Below are 21,415 nucleotides of genomic sequence, written 5' to 3' on the forward strand. Positions count from 1 at the left end.
AGGTGTTGCTTTGTAATGATAACAGAGTGTTAAAATCACATTGGTCTCTAAATAACAGTCCTGAGTGAATGTTGACTGAAAGTGTTGAGGGAGGCTCTGGAGTAGAATTCTCCATATCTGTGTCAGAAAAGTGTTTCTTTAGTGTAAGTTTGCGCACTTATCTGTTGATGTCTATAACAGTAGAAAAGACATCAAAATTCGTGCTGGGTGCAAAAGTGAGTCCTTTATTAAGTATAGAAATCTGTGCAGGTGTGAGTTCAATTTTTGATAGATTAATTACATTCGTTATTTCTTTTTGTTTTTTTGAGGCTGCCCTGCTGGGGTAACGGTGTGCCTGACTAGATGCTTTGGGAGTGCTGGTTTGGCTGGGTGATTTAACAAGGGTGGCCAGAGTCGTTCTAGTGGGGACACTAGTGTCTATATTGGCAGAGGTGGAGGGTTCACTAGGCTCAGCTGTGGGAGTGCTGGGGGATTGTGGGAGAGATGTTTCTGAGTCAGTGGCTTCTATACTAGAAAAAGTGACTCTCTTCCCATTTGTGTTGCCCCTGCGTTTTTTATTGCTATTCTTAGGGGTGTTGGAATTCCCCCTCCCCCTGGTGGGCCTGAGTTGTTGCCATGAGTAAACTATGTTTAGGTCATAGTCCTTAGTGTCACGGTTATATTTAGACACTTTTCGGCTAGATAAGTCAATATCTAATTTATTGATGGTTTCCTCAAGTTGGACTGTGTAATCTTTATATTGGGTAGTGGCCTCAAAAGGTTGAATGAGAGTCTCTGTGGTTTTGATTTCAGTCAGGATTAGATCTCTTTCCTGTCTTTTATGTCTCAGTAGTTGGTTCATAAGGGTCATGGAACATCTGGTTAGAGTGTGGTTCCACTCCTCCATAAACTCTGGTAGTTGTTGGGCGAAGGAGGGGAATTTTTTCATCCTTAGCCCACGTGGGACCTTCCCCTCCTTAATATACAAGTCCAAGAATTCTATGTCCCACCAAAGATTGGTCTCCTTAAATCGGAGTTTCTCCAGGCCTGAAAATAATGAGGGCAAATTTTCTTCCCTAGGTACTGTCGGTAAAGCATTAGCCCCTTGAAGTGCTGTGGCCAGAATATGCCTGCGTTTATCGTCAGAGGATTCCCCTGTGGGGTGTGTAGTTACAGTCTCTGGCAATTCGGCCATTGTATATCAATGAAAAATATGTAACTAAAGAGAGAACAGAATAATGAGCAAAACCAGTTTAAGAAACAAAGATGATGCTGTCTCTCTTATCGGTTGTTAAAGTTCAGTCCTGTGTAGGTGAAATGACCAATACTGTTTGTATCACAACAGGTGTCTATTAGATGCAGTGTCGTTGTGGTCAGCGTGAGTGTGTCGGTCAGTAGAAACTGAGCTGACCGTGTTTGCGGTGGCACAAGATACAAGAGCTGGTGTTTTTAAGACAAAACAGGCGAACAGATAAATAAGCAACGATCCAGAGCATATAGCTACCTGTTTGGTGATATCAGGCCCAGTCCCTCTGTGGGGTTGTGTCTGCTGGAAAGTTGTGGTTGTAGGAGGTGATGCGTGAGTGCTGCTGTAATTTACTGCTGGCTCACGTAAGTAGTCGCTTTGTCTCTGCTCCTCTGTAGGCCCGCTGAAATAGACACCTGTGTTGCAAAGTTCCTGCTGCTGTGGGGAAGGAACCCGTCTTCGGCGTGGTATGATGCAGTCTATTCTCCGCGTCGTCGCCGATGATGACGTCTTACGTGTCTGTGCGCCCAGTCGTGCTGCGTGCCTGCCGCTGTGTCGCCTAGTATGACGTATCTGAGGCGACCGGCAGTGAGATGGGCCTGCTCCGGAGTTGTCGTTATTTGGATCCACCAGGGGACCACAGGAGGCTCAGTGCTGTGACGGGGCTGCGGGTAGTCGAAGCACACAGCGTGCTAGGTCGATGGCACGTCGATGACCAGGTACTAATCACTGGCGTACCCAAACTGCTTTTTCCTCAGTCGGAGTCCACCAGGGGACAAAAGGCAGGGTGCTGTGCAGAAGTACGCCAGGCAAACAGGACTGAAATAGTGGATGTTGGTTCCGGTCCTCAGGGCTAGCTCAGCCGAATACAGGATACAAGAAGAAAGGCGAGGACTCAGGAACTTGAAGCCAGGTGACTTTTATTAGATATACAGAGGTGGTTAGCACAAACACAGGTGTGCAAGGGGTGCTAGATCTGACGCGTTTCGCGCATGCTCACATGCGCTTCATCAGAGATCTAGAAGTGTTACCTGTGAGGGATGTTTCTAGGGGGTGTCGGCCAATGGAACAACAATCACTAAAATGGGCAGTGCTAGTCTAAATTGGTCCCTGTAATAATATTCCAGGTGTGAACATATCGTCTCTCAAGTGAATGCTATAAGTGAATAAATCAGTAAATAACTTTCTATGTTCTATTAGGTGAATCAAAAGAAAAATGTTTAAGTGCAAAATGAAAAGAGGGAAAACATTAAAAAGTTTGAGGAGTGGTACTAAAATCAAGTGATGGTGATTAAGTTAAGATGGACCATTGGCACAACATTTACTACATTCAGGCTAAAAAACTAAGGGCCGAGGGCGGGGAGGGTCCTAACAAAAGGATAAACTCCACACCAAGGCCCAATAATTATGTTATCTATATCTAAAATTTCATATACAGCTCCCCTTACTTGTATCACCCTCTGTGTCACATAGAAAAGCTGTGTGTGCTGATACACAGTATAATTATAGCACTACAGCTGCAGTAGTACTGGGTCTGAGTCACATAGACAAGCTGTGTGTGCTGATACACAGTATAATTATAGCACTACAGCTGCAGTAGTACTGGGTCTGATCTCACATAGACGAGCTGTGTGTGCTGATACACAGGTATAATTATAGCACTACAGCTGCAGTAGTACTGGGTCTGTGTCACATAGACAAGCTGTGTGTGCTGATACACAGGTATAATTATAGCACTACAGCTGCAGTAGTACTGGGTGTGAGTCACATAGACAAGCTGTGTGTGCTGATACACAGGTATAATTATAGCTCTACAGCTGCAGTAGTACTGGGTCTGTCTCACATAGACAAGCTGTGTGTGCTGATACATAGGTATAATTATAGCACTACAGCTGCAGTAGTATTGGGTGTGAGTCACATAGACAAGCTGTGTGTGCTGATACACAGGTATAATTATAGCACTACACCTGCAGTAGTATTGGGTCTGATCTCATATAGACAATCTGTGTGTGCTGATACACAGGTTTAATTATAACACTACAACTGCAGTAATACTGGGTGTGAGTCACATAGACAAGCTGTGTGTGCTGATACACAGTATAATTATAGCTCTACAGCTGCAGTAGTACTGGGTCTGATCTCACATAGACAAGCTGTGTGTGCTGATACACAGGTGTAATTATAGCACTACAGCTGCAGTAGTACTGGGTGTGAGTCACATAGACAAGCTGTGTGTGCTGATACACAGGTATAATTATAGCACTACACCTGCAGTAGTATTGGGTCTGATCTCATATAGACAAGCTGTGTGTGCTGATACACAGGTGTAATTATAGCACTACAGCTGCAGTAGTACTGGGTGTGAGTCACATAGACAAGCTGTGTGTGCTGATACGCAGGTATAATTATAGCACTACAGCTACAGTAGTACTGGGTGTGAGTCATATAGACAAGCTGTGTGTGCTGATACACGTTATAATTATAGCACTACAGCTGCAGTAGTACTGGGTGCGAGTCATATAGACAAGCTGTGTGTACTGATACCTAGGTATAATTATAGCACTACAGCTACAGTAGTACTGGGTGTGAGTCATATAGACAAGCTATGTGTGCTGATACACGGGTATAATTATAGCACTACAGCTGCAGTAGTACTGGGTCTGTGTCACATAGACAAGCTGTGTGTGCTGATACACAGGTATAATTAGAGCACTACAGCTGAAGCAGAACTGGGTGTGTGTCACATAGACAAGCTGTGTGTGCTGATACACAGGTATAATTATAGCACTACAGCTACAGTAGTACTGGGTGTGAGTCATATAGACAAGCTGTGTGTGCTGATACACGTTATAATTATAGCACTACAGCTGCAGTAGTACTGGGTGCGAGTCATATAGACAAGCTGTGTGTGCTGATACCTAGGTATAATTATAGCACTACAGCTACAGTAGTACTGGGTGTGAGTCATATAGACAAGCTATGTGTGCTGATACACGGGTATAATTATAGCACTACAGCTGCAGTAGTACTGGGTCTGTGTCACATAGACAAGCTGTGTGTGCTGATACACAGTATAATTATAGCACTACAGCTGCAGTAGTACTGGGTGTGAGTCACATAGACAAGCTGTATATGCTGATACACAGGTATAATTATAGCACTACAGCTACAGTAGTACTAGGTGTGAGTCATATAGACTAGCTGTATATGCTGATACACAGTATAATTATAGCACTACAGCTGCAGTAGTACTGGGTCTGAGTCACATAGACAAGCTGTGTGTGCTGATACACAGTATAATTATAGCACTACAGCTGCAGTAGTACTGGGTGAGAGTCATATAGACAAGCTGTGTGTGCTGATACACAGGCATAATTATAGCACTACAGCTGCAGTAGTACTGGGTGAGTCACCATAGACAAGCTGTGTGTGCTGATACACAGGTATAATCATAGCACTACAGCTACAGTAGTACTGGGTCTGAGTCACATAGACAAGCTGTGTGTGCTGATACATAGGTATAATTATAGCACTACAGCTACAGTAGTACTGGGTGTGAGTCATATAGACAAGCTGTGTGTGCTGATACACAGGTATAATTATAGCACTACAGCTGCAGTAGTACTGGGTGCAAGTCATATAGACAAGCTGTGTGTGCTGATACCTAGGTATAATTATAGCACTACAGCTACAGTAGTACTGGGTGTGAGTCATATAGACAAGCTGTGTGTGCTGATACACACGTATAATTATAGCACTACAGCTACAGTAGTACTGGGTGTGAGTCATATAGACTAGCTGTATATGCTGATACACAGTATAATTATAGCACTACAGCTGCAGTAGTACTGGGTCTGTGTCACAGACAAGCTGTGTGTGCTGATACACAGTATAATTATAGCACTACAGCTGCAGTAGTACTGGGTCTGAGTCACATAGACAAGCTGTGTGTGCTGATACACAGTATAATTATAGCACTACAGCTGCAGTAGTACTGGGTCTGTGTCACAGACAAGCTGTGTGTGCTGATACACAGGTATAATTATAGCACTACACCTGCAGTAGTATTGGGTCTGATCTCATATAGACAAGCTGTGTGTGCTGATACACAGGTATAATTATAGCAGTACAGCTGCAGTAGTACTGGGTGTGAGTCACATAGACAAGCTGTGTGTGCTGATACGCAGGTATAATTATAGCACTACAGCTACAGTAGTACTGGGTGTGAGTCATATAGACAAGCTGTGTGTGCTGATACACAGGTTTAATTATAGCACTACAGCTGCAGTAGTACTAGGTCTGAGTCACATAGACAAGCTGTGTGTGCTGATATACAGTATAATTATAGCGCTACAGCTGCAGTAGTACTGGGTGTGAGTCATATAGACAAGCTGTGTGTGCTGATACACAGGTATAATTATAGCACCCCAGTGGCAGAATTTTTTTTCACTTTCTATGATGAGATTTTTTTAGTGAAAATGTTTCTGCGGGCCATTTTTAAATAAAATTCAATTTTAAATTAGGCAGTTACACTAAAGAACCAGTTCAATTGCAATGTGTTGGTTAAATAAAGAATAAACCATTTTTAACGTTTTATAATATAGTGCAGTAGTTGAAAATTGCATTGCAAATTAGCTGCAGACAAACTAAATTATAAAATGTCGAATAAATTTGTTTCTTTTTCTCTTGGTCCAAAATAGAAATGTAGTAATAAAAAGATGCAATGCTCTTAAGAACGTCTTAAATTCAGAACAAACAGCTTTGCAGACTGGGAAAGGCTAGGGGAGTGTTTGAAAAAAGCCAGTTAATAATCAATGCACTGCTGCTTTACAGTGATACTGCATATTTGTCTGTTAACTTCAAACAGCACTTCGGAAATGACGTCATTGGCGTTAGACAAACGTCAATCTCACGCCAAAAATGACGCAATAAATTCTAGCATTTTTTGCATCCGCAAGCCTAACAGCCCGCAATTTAAAGGAAAAAAGTCAATTGAAAATTTAGGTAAGAAAAATATTTCATTCATATGCATTTTCCCAAAAAATGAAACTGACAGTCTGAAAGGAAAATAAACTGATTGACCTGAATCATGGCAAATATAAGTATAAAACATATATTTAGAACTTTACATATAAAGTGCCAAACCATAGCTGAGAGTGTCATAAATAAAATAAGACTTACTTACCCAAAGACACTCATCTACATAAAGTAGATAGCCAAACCAGTACTGAAACGAGAATCAGTAGAGGTAATGGTATATAAGAGTATATCGTCAATCTGAAAAGGGAGGTAGGAGAAGAAATCTCTACGACCGATAACAGAGAACCTATGAAATAGATCCCCTAGAGGAAGACCATGGTATTCAAATAGGCAATACTCTCTTCACATCCCTCTGACATTCACTGCACTCTGAGAGGAAAACCGGGCTTCAGCCTGCTGCGAAGCGCATATCAACGTAGAAATCTAGCACAAACTTACTTCACCACCTCCATGGGAGGCAAAGTTTGTAAAACTGAATTGTGGGTGTGGTGGGGGGGGGGTGTATTTAATGGCATTTTGAGGTTTGGGAAACTTTGCCCCTCCTGGTAGGAATGTATATCCCATACGTCACTAGCTCATGGACTCTTGCCAATTACATGAAAGAAATTGTAATCATGAAAGAAAAATATTGTGTTTCACGACCCGCTAATATGCGCTAATCACCTGTAGCCGTATTTATAGGAACTTCATCCCCCTCAGTCTTCACGTGATCAAGCACATACGGTTCTCCTCTGTGCTCAACCGCTGAGCCCTCTGCAGGTGTCACATCCATGCGGCCTGTACAGTGAGAATACACATGTATTTGTATAGTATTTGTGGGATGCATCAACATCTACCTCATTATAAATAAAATCATGTGATGACCCAGAAGTTACAATGGGCACATGAGATAACTATTTAGCAGATTATCATATTTGGGGCCAGATTACAAGTGGAGCGTTAAATATTTATTTTGCTCCACTAATACCAGCACATGCTGGGAAGCATAGTGCTCACGAGAACGCCCTTCCATAGGCTCCAATGAGAACTAGCGTAGCGAAGGGGGTAAGTCGCACAGCGATGGCAGCAAATTGTAAATATATATATATATATATATAACTATATAGATATATACTTATGTGTTACTATTTGTATATACACATACTGTATTAACACATAAATATATATGTAAATAAGCATATACATATATATTAACAGGGAACACACGTTCCCACAGACGCAATGTAAATGCACTTTTCAGTGCTGTTCTTTTTTTTTTTTCTTACATCCCACTCTCGACAACTTTAGTCCCCAAAAAAGAAAATTTATGCTTACCTGATAAATGTATTTCTTTTTTGACACGATGAGTCCACGGATCATCTTAATTACTAATGGGATATTCACCTCTTGGTCAGCAGGAGGCGGCAAAGAGCACCACAGCAAAGCTGTTAAATAGCTCCTCCCTTCCCTCCCACTCCAGTCATTCGACCGAAGTTAAGGAAAGAAAGGAAAAACCAAGGTGCAGAGGTGTCTGAAGTTTACAATAACCCACAATCAGTCTTACAAGAACAGGGCGGGCCGTGGACTCATCGTGTCAAAAAATAAATACATTTATCAGGCAAGCATAAATTTTCTTTACTTTTTTGATGACATGATGAGTCCACGGATCATCTTAATTACTAATGGGATTCAATACCCAAGATAGAGTACACAGATGATATGGGAGGGACAAGACAGGGAACCTAAAACGGAAGGCACCACTGCTTGAAGAACCTTTCTCCCAAAAGCGGCCTCAGCCGAGGCAAAAGTGACAAACTTGTAGAATTTTGAAAAAGTGTGAAGAGAGGACTAAATTGCAGCCTTGCAAATCTGTTCCACTGAAGCATCATTCTTGAAAGCAATAGCCCTCGTGGAATGAGCCGAAACTCTCTCCGGATGCTGCTGTCCAGCAGTCTCATATGCAAAACGATAATACTCCTCAGCCAAAAAGAAAGTAGCCGTAGCTTTCTGTCCCTTACGTTTTCAAGAGCAAACTACAAACAATGCCGAAGACTGACGAGAATCCTTAGTCACCTGCAGGTAACACTTTAAGGGACGAACCATGTCCCAATTGTTCAAAAGACGTTTCTTCAGAGAAGTAGGATTGGGACACAAGGAAGGAATAACAATCTCCTGATTAATGTTCCGGTAGAAACTACCTTAGGAAGAAATCCTAACTTAGTACGTAAATCTACCTTATCAGAAATAAAACTTTCCAAGATAACAATTTAATATCTAAGGAATACATAGGCTCAAACGGAGCCCCTTGAAGAACTTTAAAAAAACTAAATTCAAACTCCAAGGAGGAGTAACACAGGTCTGATCCTGACCAAGGCCTGACAAAATGATTGAACATCTGGAACACCTGCCAGACGATTGTGTAACATAGATAAGGCAGAAATTTGCCCATTTAGGAAACTTGTCGATAATCCTTTTTCCAAACCCTCTTGGAGAAAAGATAACATTCTAGTAATTCTAACTCTACTCCATGAGTAGCCCTTGGATTCACACCAATATAGATATTTACGACATATCTTAAAGTAAATCTTTCTAGTTACAGGCTTACGAGTCTGGATCATGGTCTCAATGACCGACTCAGAAAAACCCCACTTTGGGGGGGGGCGGAGCCAACTATCAGGGATACCAGACGCATATGTGAAGAGCTCTTGGCTCCCAAATCTTACAAGTAATATGTATTGGTATCTAAAGTAACCTTCTTTATATTAAAAGGGGACATTCTCAAGCACAGCACTATCGGAATCACTGGGAACCCTCAGTTGACTATTTTTAGCTCTTTATGAGATCTGGAAGATAATCTACGATGGGGGCCTGGGATGTCTGGTGGCTAGCAGTGGAACGGCTCCTACAGGATCATTTTGATAGATTGGAGCAAGATCTACACGACTGTTTCACTAACACAGATGCGGGTGAGGTCAAACCCATACAGCCTGCTGATAGCCATGTTGCCCAGGCTATGGAGTCTGTTGATCCTGCCACCTTCCAGGTCAGTTGCGCTACAGCACTGAGCCACGAGGTCTTGTGCTACCATGTTGATCCCCCAATGCACAGAGATACTCGCAACTACAGCCGAGAGATCTGGCTGGACTGCGATACTAGGGTCAGAAGCTACACTACTGCGGATCTGGTTTGCAGGTCGGCTTTTGAGCAGACACGCTACATGGGAGACCAAATCCTGATGCCAGTCCTACATTGCAACATCAGGTGCGTAGCATCCGTGGATGGCAGCCATATTTGGTTCTCTTCTCCTCAGCTATGGGATAGTAGCGTTGAGCTAGATGTGACAGCGACACATACACAGTGTGGGAATATTCCTGGTTGGAGACGCAACGCTTTACCACTGACACTTAATATGCCACCTCGCCTCAAATCTGGCATCGGCTGAGGGCTGGTTGTGTAAATGCAGCCACCGGGCACATAATGGATATGTCACCCGCCATTACAGGAGCCTTCAGTTAAGTACATTCTCTGCACAAACACGGGTGGTGACTACCTTAAAAACAGTATCTTATAATTAAACTCTGACTCCATCAAGACGATCTGCCTTGCATTTTGGGCTTTATGGCCAGAACTAACTTATATTTATATATGTGATTTGCCTGCTTTATTAGTTGGAGCCTATTTTTATGTTAAGGCACATCAAGATCAAAGTCTCTCCGATTGTTAAATATGCTTTTATGCCTAATGTTATATTTTACCCTGCCGTGGGACATAGGGCCCATGTTCACGTGGCAGGGTGGCTCAGTTTTTGACATTATGTGACATGTATAGCTATCTAGAGATAATTAAAATGTATATGGACACTATGCACTCCTACAAATTAGTTCTACTATCCCGTATATACTTTATTTTGGTACAATATCTATGTTCATATTAGACTGGTTATATATGCAATGTTCTAAAGTTAAAACTCAATTCCTAGTTATATGTTTGTTCTAATACATCTAGCTCATAGGTGCTAGGCACCTGTTTGCAATTTCTTAGAATCTTTCTGCAGCTTAATACCCATTAATAGCTGATCTGCAGTAACTAAGTATTCAACTGTATTTTTGGGAGTTTTTTCATATTCTGATATACAGAAAGTTATTGTGCATGTGCAACAAGTTCTAGTTGTAGTGTTTAGTGCAATTCTAACACTATGCTTCTCTCTGCTAGAATGTGGCCTATTTTCTACTACTATGCCTGCTGCGGCTTATTCCTCTACAGCAAAGGCGCTGCCTGCGGCCGAGGCAGCTCCCTAACACGCACAATGTCCAGCAGTACAGTTGCTATACAGCATATACTTTCCTAGGCCCTTTTCCCTTAATGATAATGCTCCATTATTAACACCTATTCATGCAGACTGTGTTTTTACTAGGTATTCTACCCAACGCTCTCCTACATATCTGTACAGACCCTGTGCCCACTTAATAATATTAGTTATTCTGAGCTATTGATGTGAAGCATAATTTACAGTATTCTGGGCATGGTGTGGTGGCCATTGCTTTGTGGTGACATATAGTTTTCTATGCCTATTATGGGCGTGGGCTGGTCCTGCCCGGCTGTTATTATTCAATATCTTACTGTACATTATATCTTGAATGAGCTACATGCACCTTGTTGGGTCTGTAAAGTTTAGAACTAGGCTCTAGTATACCAGATACACCACTAACCTAATATGTCACCAGTCCACTCTTATTTTTCCACATGCTCATGAGATTTTATGTATGACCATGTTGCCCTGTAACGCTAAAACCTGCCTACTTAGTATTTACTACATTACCACATCTATTTGACTGCCCTCCCCTAACCCATAATGAGCCTCTTAGTTCCTAAGCCATATATTTTATTTATTATATTCCCTTTACCACCTCCCCCCCCCCCCTCTCCATAATAAACCTCCTCTTGTAGGAGGGCTAACTACGCGGCCTATCTTTCCTGTGCCGCATCCCAACTATAGTATTTTTTTACTAATAACCCTTGCAGCATAATGTAAAGTTGACCCTGTCTTCTATGCCTAGCGTAACAAGATTGCTTGGGTTTCTAGCCCAATATACTTACATACTTTACAATGCTAGTTATATCGCAAAATGATATTTTCACTATTGCTACCATTTAAAAACCAACTACTAAACTACTCTACGCTTATAGGTCCTAATGTGACCACTCAAACTGCTAATATTAGCTTATGAAAAGAAAAAGAGGTTCCAATGTTTGTTTGTTTCTTTCTACAAGAGTATTCATTTGGAGAATTTAATTTTTTTTTCTTGTATCTGCGCAAAAGTTGCTAAACTGAAAGTACCATTTATGCTTATTGAAGGATATGATGCTTCATATATGTTGTATTGTTTTCGCACAACCTCAATAAAAACTTTAAAAAAAAAAAAAAAAAAAAGAAAAACCCCACTTTGATAAAATTAAGCATTCAATCTCCAAGCAGTCAGCTTCAGAGAAACTAGATTTGGGTGAAGGAAGGGCCCTTGAATTAGAAGGTCCTTCCTCAATGAAAGTTTCCAAGGTGGCAGAGATGACATGTCCACCAGATCTTCCTACCAAATCCTGCAAGACCAGGCCGGTGCATTAGGATCACTGATGCCTTCTCCTGCTTGATTCGAGCAATGACTCGAGACAGAAGAGCAAACGGAGGAAATAGGTATGCTAGACTGAATGTCCAAGGAACCGCCAAGGCATCTATCATTTCCGCCTGGGGGTCCCTGGACCACTAAAGTATCTTGGGAGCTTGGCATTCTGTCGAGATGCCATGAGATCTAATTCCAGCTGACCCCACTTGAGAATCACGCTGGAAAACACTTCCGGATGGAGTTCCCACTCCCCCAAATGAAAAGCCTGTCTGCTCAGAAAGTCCGCCTCCCAGTGTCCACCCCTGGGATGAGGATCGCCGACAGGCAGCAAGAATGGGCCTCCGCCCACTGAATTATTTTGGTTACCTCTGTCATCGCTAAGGAACTCCTCGTTCCTCCCTGGTGATTGATGTAAGCCACTGAAGTTATGTTGTCCGACTGGAACCTGATAACTGGACCGAGGCTAACTGGGGCCAGGCCAGAAGAGCATTGAAGATCACTCTCAGCTCCAGAATGTTTATAGGAAAAACTCCCTGAGCCTTTAGGAAGCCCCCCCTAGAAGGCTGGCGTCTTGTCACGATCACCCAGGATGGTCTGCGGAAGCATGATCCCCTGGAGAGATGATCCAGAGACAACCACCATTGAAGAGAATCCCTCGTCTCCTGCTCCAGTAGTATTTGAGGAGACAAACTGGTATAGTCTCCGTTTCATTGCCTGAGCATGCTTGACTGCAAAGGTCTGAAATGGAACCGAGCAAATGGGATGATGTCCATAGCTGCCACCATCAACCCGATTACCTCCATGCACTGAGCCACTGATGGTCGAGTGGACTGAAGTACTAGAGAAGTATAGATTATCTTTGATTCCCTGACATCTGTCAGAAAAATCTTCATTAATTGGGAATCTATTATGGTCCCCAAGGAAGTTACCCTTGTATTTGGGACTAGGGAACTCTTTTCCTAATTTACCTTCCACCCGTGAAATCGCAGGAAGGATAGTACCATGTCCACGTGAGATCTTGCTTGTTGAAATGACGGGGCCTGGACTAGAATATCATCCAGATAGGACGCCATTCCAATGCCCCGTAACCGAAGCACCGCCAACAGCGATCCCAGAACCTTTGTGAAAATTCTGGGAGCAGTGACTAGACTAAAAGGAAGAACCACAACCCTTTAGTATAATTTATTGGAATCTTTAGGATCGACTACTCCGGAATTAACGGAGTCGTCCAAGGAAGCTAAAACCTCTACAAGTTATAATTGGAGGTATTCAAGCAAAAACTGAAGGAAAACAACCTCAGTATCAGATGAGGTATTACCCCATCTGAGTCTGAGAATTCCCTCTCAGATACTACCCAAGTATCCTCCTCTTCCAAGATACATTTCCTTTTTGTATTTTTCCCTACAGTGTGGAAAAATCAGACAATGCATGAAATGCAAGGTAACTCCAGGTGGAGTAGAAGCGCAGGGCACTGCATGTGGGCTATAAATTCTTTGGGACACATTAGGAGAAAATTTATGGCATATCTTGATTTTTGTCAATAACTCCTAAACAGCATGCACTTAAAAAGAGGAGTAGGTTCAGAAAATCAATTTTTATAAAACCCATTGGCATCACAAACATAAAACCAAGAGACACCTAACAGGACCTCTTGGTCCCTTCCTGAGGAAGTAAAATAGGAAGTGCGCAGTCCAAAACGGCGCCAAACATAGCTCCGCCCCCCGTGGGCGTGATAACAATTACTCTGCCAGTCGCCACTAACAGTGTACTTAAAACAGTAGTGTGCGCTCTCAAATCAGCGCTAAACAAGCTCCCTCCATCGTGGGTGTCACCACTATCGATCTCCCGGTCGCCATTATCATTAGTGTTTAAAAATAGCCACTGGGAGTAACTGAGGCTCTAGTTCAAAATAGTGCTACCGCTTGATAGGTAGCATCTTAGCCCAAATATGTGAAACTAACTGAACTTGTCACCAAACACAATCCCCTCCTACTGAGTCCTTCTATACTCAGCTATAGAGATTAAGCCCTTAGCCCAGTGCCTGCTTATCACTTGCTGTCACAGGGTCCCCCCCTATAGAAATAGGAGTTATGTCCCTTTTTGAAAATAAAGTGCTCCACTTCCTCTGAGATGCCCCAGACCCAGAAGAAAAAGTCAGCACTTACCTTTAAAATCTGCCTGACAGCAGGGCAGCTCAGCAGGATTGAGAAGTCCTCTCCCTCACATAGCCCTGTGGAAAAATGATAAAGCCTGATAAATCTTGCTTAGGCTATCAGGATTAGGGCAGCATAAATGTATGGGAGGCACAGTGAGAATTAAGTCCAACAAGTTCTCATTGCTCTAAAGCCACCAATGCTCTACTGAAGAGACTGATATGGACTATGGCTACACCCTAGGACAAAGCAGCACAATCTTGTACTACTTTAAAAATAATAGATTAGATTCTTCAATCAAGAGTTTAACACCTCACTTTACCACTTCCTATCACTAACGTAGGCAAAGAGAATGACTGGGGTGGGAGGGAAGGGAGGAGCTATATATACAGCTTTGCTGTGGTGCCCTTTGCCGCCTCCTGCTGACCAGGAGGTGAATATCCCATTAGTAATCAAGATGATCCGTGGACTCATTGTGTCATAAAAAAGAAAAAGCCTAGTGCAGTTATTTCATTAAAAAATAAAAATGCTACAATATTAATTTTTTAATAAAATACACATCTGGTTAATTTTATAAACGCTAACTGCTACCGCAAGCTTGCAGTAGCAATAACCAAAGACTTGTAATGGATGGTTATTTATTGCTCGCCCGCAAACTGGCAATTTTGCCTGTTTAGTAGCTTGGGAAAAATGTGCGATCCACGTAATCAAGCCCTTAATATGCACACTTCTCTGTGACCCAAGAATCTCAGACACAATATACATGCAAACTCTACTGTAACCTGTATCCCTCAGACTAAACATACATGCACACTCAGCTGTAATGTATCCTTCACACATACTCAGCAACAGCACTTAAAGGGACATTAAACACCTGATGAAAATTGCTGAAACCTACTTTTTCTTATTAATAAAAAAGAAAATTTATGCTTACCTTATAAATTTATTTCTTTTTTGACACAATGAGTCCACGGATCATCTTAATTACTAATGGGATATTCACCTCCTGGTCAGCAGGAGGAGGCAAAGAGCACCACAGAAAAGCTGTTAAATAACTTCTTCCTTCCCTCCCACTCCAGTCATTCGACCAAAGTTAAAGGAAGAAAGGAAAAGCCAAGGTGCAGAGGTGTCTGAAGTTTATAATAACCAACAACCTGTCTTATAAAAACAGGGCGGGCCGTGGACTCATCGGGTCAAAAAAGAAATAAATTTATCATCAGGTAAGCATAAATTTTATTTTCTTTTTTATGACACGATGAGTCCACGGATCATCTTAATTACTAATGGGATTCAATACCCAAGCTAGAGTACACAGATGATACAGGAGGGACAAGACAGGGAACCTAAACGAAAGGCACCACTGCTTAAAGAACCTTTCTCCCATAAACAGCCTCAGCCGAGGCAAAAGTGTCAAATTTGTAAAACTTTGAAAAAGTGTGAAGAGAGGACCAGGCTGCAGCCTTGCAAATCTGTTCTACAGAAGCTTCATTTTTGAACACCCATGAGGAAGCAACAGCCCTCGTGGAATGAGCTGTAACTCTCTCGGGATGCTGCTGTCCAGTAGTCTCATATGCAAAACGTATGATACTCATCAGCCAAAAAGAAAGAAAAGTAGCCGTAGCTTTCTGTCCCTTGCGTTTTCCTGAGAAAACCACAAACAAAGAAGACTGACGAAAGTCCTTAGTCGCCTGCAGGTAAAACTTTAAAGCACGGACCACGTCCAAATTGTGCAGAAGTCTTTCCCTCTGAGAAGGAATAGGACACAAGGAAGGAACAACAATCTCCTGATTAATGTTCCGATCAGAAACAACCTTAGGAAGAAGTCCTAATTTAGTACGGAAAAACTACCTTATCTGAATGGAAAATAAGATAAAGAGACTCTCACTGAAAAGTCGAAAGTTCTGACACTCTACAAGCGTAAGGAATAACAACAAGAAATAAAACCTTCGATATAATAACTTAATATCTAAAGAAGGCATAGGTTCAATTGGAACCCCCAGAAGAACCTTTGGAACTAAATAAAGACTCCATGGAGGAGTAACTGGTTTGAAGCTGGTTTCAACACAGGCATGATTCTGACTAAGGCCTGACAAAAAAAATTGTACATCTGGAACATCTGCCAGAGGTTTGTGTATTATAAGGCCGAGATTTAACCCTTAAGGGAACTCGCCAACAAACTTCTCCAAACCTTCTTGGAGAAAGAATAAAATTCCAGGATCCCAAACTCTACTCCAAGAGTAGCCCTTGGATCAATACCACTAAAAAGAATTTTTCTAGTCACAGGATAACGAGTCTGGATCATGGTCTCTATGACCAATTCTGAAATATCCGCTTGGACCCGATTGAGTTTTCAATCTCCAATCAGTCAGCTTCAGAGAAGCTAGATCTCGATGAAAGAAAGGTCCTTGAAGTAAAAGGTTCTTTCTCAACTGAAGTCTCCAAGGTGGAAGAGACAACATGTCCACTAGATCTGCAATGAAGATCACCGAGCCCCTTTCTTGATTGACTCGAACAATAACCCGAGGAAGAAGGTCAAACGAAGGAAAAAAGGTATGCAAAACTAAAGGCCTATGGTACCACCAGGGCGGTTATCACTACCTCCTGAGGATCCCCTGACCGCAAACTGTACCTCGTGACCCGTCATGCTGACAAGATACCACGAGAACTAATTTCGGCTGACCCCATCTTAGAATCAAGCTGGGAAAACCTTCCGGATGGAGTGTCTATACTCCCGGACAAGAAGTCTGCCTGCTCAGGAAGTCTGTCTCCCAGTCCACCCCTGGGAGGAGGAACGTCGACAGACAGCAGGAATGGACTATCTTGGATACCTCTGACAGCGCTAAGGAATCCCTCTCGTTCCCTCTTGATGGTTAAGGTAAACCACTGAAGATATGTTCCAACTGGAACCGATAAACTGGACTGAGGCTAACTAGAACCAGGCCAGAAGAGCATGGAAAATCGCTCTCTCATCCAAAATGGTTAAAGGAAGAGCAGACTCTGTCAGATACCAAACACCCTAATCCCTTAGGGAACCCCAAACTGTATCCCAGCGTAGAGGGCTTGGGTCTGCTGTCACAATCCTCCCAGACGGTCTGCAAAAACAAGTCCCCTGGGAGAGATGATCCCGGGTCTATCAACATTGAAGAGGATCCCTTGTCTCCTGTTCCAATATTTAATATTAGAGGAGACAAATCGTCCCAATCTCCGCTCCATAATCTAAGCATGATAAATCGCAGCAGTCTGAGAAGAAACCAAGTAAATGGGATGAAGTTCAATGCTGCTACGATCAGTCCAGTTACCTCCATGTACTGAACCACTGAAGGCCAAGGAGCGGACTGAAAGACTAGATTCCCTGACTCTTGTCAGACAAAAACTACCTAGATAGGGAGTGTATTATGGTTCCCCAGATTGATATCCTTGAATTAGGGACCAAGAAAACTCTTCTTCGTCTTCATGACTGAAAGGATGGCGCCTGGACCAATATGGCAGCTTACATAGGAAATCAAGCACTGGATCAACACTATTTCAAAACAATCTCCTTCAAAAGTTTGGACTAAGAGAAACAGATAAAATAGGCAGCAGTGATTACTTTATATTTATTAATAAGAAAAAGTAGGTTTTGGGGATTATTAGAAGTCAGGTGCCACTGTAAACTGGAGCCTCTGCAAAGCTGCCAATCATAATCTAAATGAAAAATGTTCACATCACCTCCCTTAAAATGTTCTAATATGATAGCACACAAAACATAAGGACGTTTCTGGACTGTATGCTCTAATCACGTTTGATTAAAGGCGTACAGGCTGAAACGTTGCTATGTTTTGTGTGCTATCATAATAAAATAATGTTTTATAAAACGTGCTCTGAACATTTTTCATTTGGATTATCCCTCACAAAGAAACCACACACACGTAAACTCAACTATAAAACTCGCATCCCTCAGACACAACACACGTGTAAACCACTCACCTGGGCTGATATTGTCACTGGTTTCCTCATCCGGGGCTTCCAGTTGACGACTCACACACATATCTTCTGTTATCTCCACTTTCACTATATCAGGGTTATCTTCATCTGTACAAATATATAACTTTACCATAAAACAGTTTGTGTATTTCCCAGACAGACAATAGCACTAAAATCACAGATACCTTCCCTCAATTCTTCTACTTTTTTGTTTAAGGCCTTTATTCTGGGCTATACTCCACTATTTATCGGTATAAAACTACAACATGAACTAAACAAGGGACATTTTGTTATCTGCGCTTATAAACCAGACAGTAAACTACAAGGGAGATCAGTAAGTAACTGTGTATACAGCCCCGGCAGACTCTCACATATTACTACTCACCGGCAGGGAGGGAGCAATTAATTTCAGTCTGATGACCATTCATGTCATCTTTCTCATCCTCCTCCTTCACATTTAATAGCCCAGTGCCCGGGTTTTCCTCTGAACGCCCTGTAATTACAGCAGGAAATTACTTTGTTGTACACAGATTTATTATTCCCAGACATGTTTAACATATTTTGTCTCTTAATTTTTCAAGGAAACTGATTAATAACCATAAAACAGATAGGTGTTCAGCAATTACAACCGCATTACCTTTAATTACCTTGTATTATGGAGTGTAGGGGACAATGGAATAATTCATAGGAACAAGTATATTGGGGACAATGGAAGTCGCCTTTGGTGCTTTCAAAAGAAGAAAAGATGCCAGAGAGGGACAAAATATCTCCTGCTTAAATACAGATTTCTGCTCCTAAGTAATCTCCATACACTTAACCCCTTAATGACCGAGGACGTACGCCATACGTCCTCAGAAAAAAGGCAGTTAACGCCTGAGGACGTATGGCGTACGTCCTCAGTTTGGAAAGCAGCTGGAAGCGATCCTCATCGCTTCCAGCTGCTTTCCGGTTATTGCAGGATGCCTCAATATCGAGGCATCCTGCAATAACAATCTGTACCCCTCCGGTGCAGAGAGAGCCACTCTGTGGCCCTCTCTACACCGGACATCGATGGCCGCAATCGTTGGTGGGTGGGAGCTGCAGTGGGAGGCGGGTGGGCGGCCATCGATGGATTCAGAGTCACAGAGGGGGGCGGGATCGGGGGCGGGAGAGTCAGGGGCGCGCACAGACACGCGCGCGTGCACGGGGGATCGGCGGGCGGGCGCGTGCACGGGAGGGAGCGGGTGGGAACCGCTTACACTACAGAAATGATTATGTAATAAGTGGGAGGAAGAGGGGGAATAAATGCCCCCAAAAAGTAATCTAAGGGATCTGGGAGGGGGTGGGGGTAGGGGTTGGTCGTGGGGAAGCTACACTACAGAAAACTGTTAAAAAATTAAATAAAAAAAGAGAAAAAAATATTGTTAACTGGGTACTGGCAGACAGCTGCCAGTACCCAAGATGGCCCCCAATAAGGCAGGGGGGGTTAGAGAGCTGTTTTGGGGGGGGATCAGGGAGGTTGGGGGCTAAGGGGGATCCTACAAAGTAGCATATGTAAATATGCTAAAGATGTATTTTTTTTTTTTTTTTAAAAACTTTTATTTTAGTACTGGCAGACTTTCTGCCAGTACTTAAGATGGCGGGGACAATTGTGGGGTGGGGGAGGGAAGGGAGCTGTTTGGGAGATATCAGGGGGTCTGATGTGTCAGGTGGGAGGCTGATCTCTACACTAAAGCTAAAATTAACCCCGCAAGCTCCCTACAAACTACCTAATTAACCCCTTAACTGCTAGCCATAATACATGTGTGATGCGCAGCAGCACTTAGCGGCCTTCTAATTACCAAAAAGCAACGCCAAAGTCATATATGTCTGCTATTTCTGAACAAAGGGGATCCCAGAGAAGCATTTACAACTATTTGTGCCATAATTGCACATGCTGTTTGTAAATAATTTCAGTGAGAAACCTAAAATTGTGAAAAATTTAGAGTTTTTTTTTAATTTGATTGTATTTGGCGGTGAAATGGTGGCATGAAATATACCAAAATGGGCCTAGATCAATACTTGGGGTTGTCTACTACACTACACTGAAGCTAAAATTAACCCTAGAAGCTCCCTACATGCTCCCTAATTAACCCCTTCACTGCTGGGCATAATACACGTGTGGTGCGCAGTCTCATTTAGCAGCCTTCTAATTAGTAAAAAGCAACACCAAAGCCATATATGTCTGCTATTTATGAACAAAGGGGATCCCAAAGAAGCATTTACAACCATGTATGCTATAATTGCATAAGTTTTTTGTAAATAATTTCAGTGAGAAACCTAAAGTTTGTGAAAAAAATTGTGAAAAAGTGAACAATTTTTTTTATTTGATCGCATTTGGCGGTGAAATGGTGGCATGAAATATACCAAAATGGGCCTAGATCAATACTTTGGGATGTCTTCTAAAAAAAAATATATACATGTCAATGGATATTCAGGGATTCCTGAAAGATATCAGTGTCCCAACGTAACTAGCGCTAATTTTGAAAAAAAGTGGTTTGGAAATAGCAAAGTGCTACTTGTATTTATGGCCCTATAACTTACAAAAAAAGTAAAAAACATGTAAACATTGGGTATTTCTAAACTCAGGACAAAATTTAGAAACTATTTAGCATGGTTTTTGTTTGGTGGTTGTAGATGTATAACAGATTTTGGGGGTCAAAGTTAGAAAAAGTGTGTTTTTTTCCATTTTTTCCTCATATTTTATAAAATTTTTTATAGTAAATTATAAGATATGATGAAAATAATGGTGTATTTTTAAAGTCCATTTAATGGCGAGAAAAACGGTATATAATATGTGTGGGTACAGTAAATGAGTAAGAGGAAAATTACAGCTAAACACAAACACAGCAGAAATGTAAAAATAGCCTTGGTCCCAAACGGACAGAAAATGGAAAAGTGCTGTGGTCATTAAGGGGTTAAAGGGACACTAAACCCAATTTTTTTCTTTATTGATTCAGATATAGCATGCAATTTTAAGCAACTTATTAATTTACAATTATCAAATTTTCTTTGCTCCTTTGCTTTCTTTATTTGTAAAGCAGGAATAAGCCACCAATAAGAAAGCGCTATACAGGGTGCTGAACCTAAAATGGGCCAGCTCCTAAGCTTTACATTCCTGCTTTTCAAATAAAAATAGCAAGGGAATTAAGTAAAATTGATAATAGGAGTTAATAGGAGCTCACAACCAGTACTACTGCAGCTGTAGTGCTATAATTATACTGTGTATCAGCACACACAGCTTGTCTATGTGACTCACACCCAGTACTACTGCAGCTGTAGTGCTATAATTATACCTGTGTATCAGCACACACAGCTTGTCTATGTGACTCACACCCGGTACTACTACAGCTGTAGTACTATAATTATACCTGTGTATCAGCACACACAGCTTGTCTATGTGACACAGACCCAGTACT

The 21,415-nt window shown here is 42.0% G+C and overlaps 1 protein-coding gene across 1 annotated transcript in view; it reads right to left on the bottom strand.

Moving 5' to 3' along the window:
* Positions 1-18,455, bottom strand: part of LOC128657289 (gastrula zinc finger protein XlCGF17.1-like) — a 73,295-nt gene extending 54,840 nt beyond the window's left edge. The window contains exons 1-3 of the mRNA XM_053711575.1: positions 18,364-18,455; positions 17,982-18,086; positions 6,929-7,042 (exon numbers count right to left, since the gene is read on the bottom strand). Coding sequence (XP_053567550.1) covers positions 6,929-7,042; positions 17,982-18,086; positions 18,364-18,406 — 262 coding nt within the window. The 5' untranslated portion in view covers positions 18,407-18,455. The remainder of the gene's footprint in view (positions 1-6,928; positions 7,043-17,981; positions 18,087-18,363) is intronic.
* Positions 18,456-21,415: the final 2,960 nt, after the last annotated feature.

The sequence above is a fragment of the Bombina bombina genome, chromosome 4 (assembly GCF_027579735.1).
Source record: "Bombina bombina isolate aBomBom1 chromosome 4, aBomBom1.pri, whole genome shotgun sequence".
NCBI classification, from domain to species: Eukaryota; Metazoa; Chordata; class Amphibia; order Anura; family Bombinatoridae; genus Bombina; species Bombina bombina.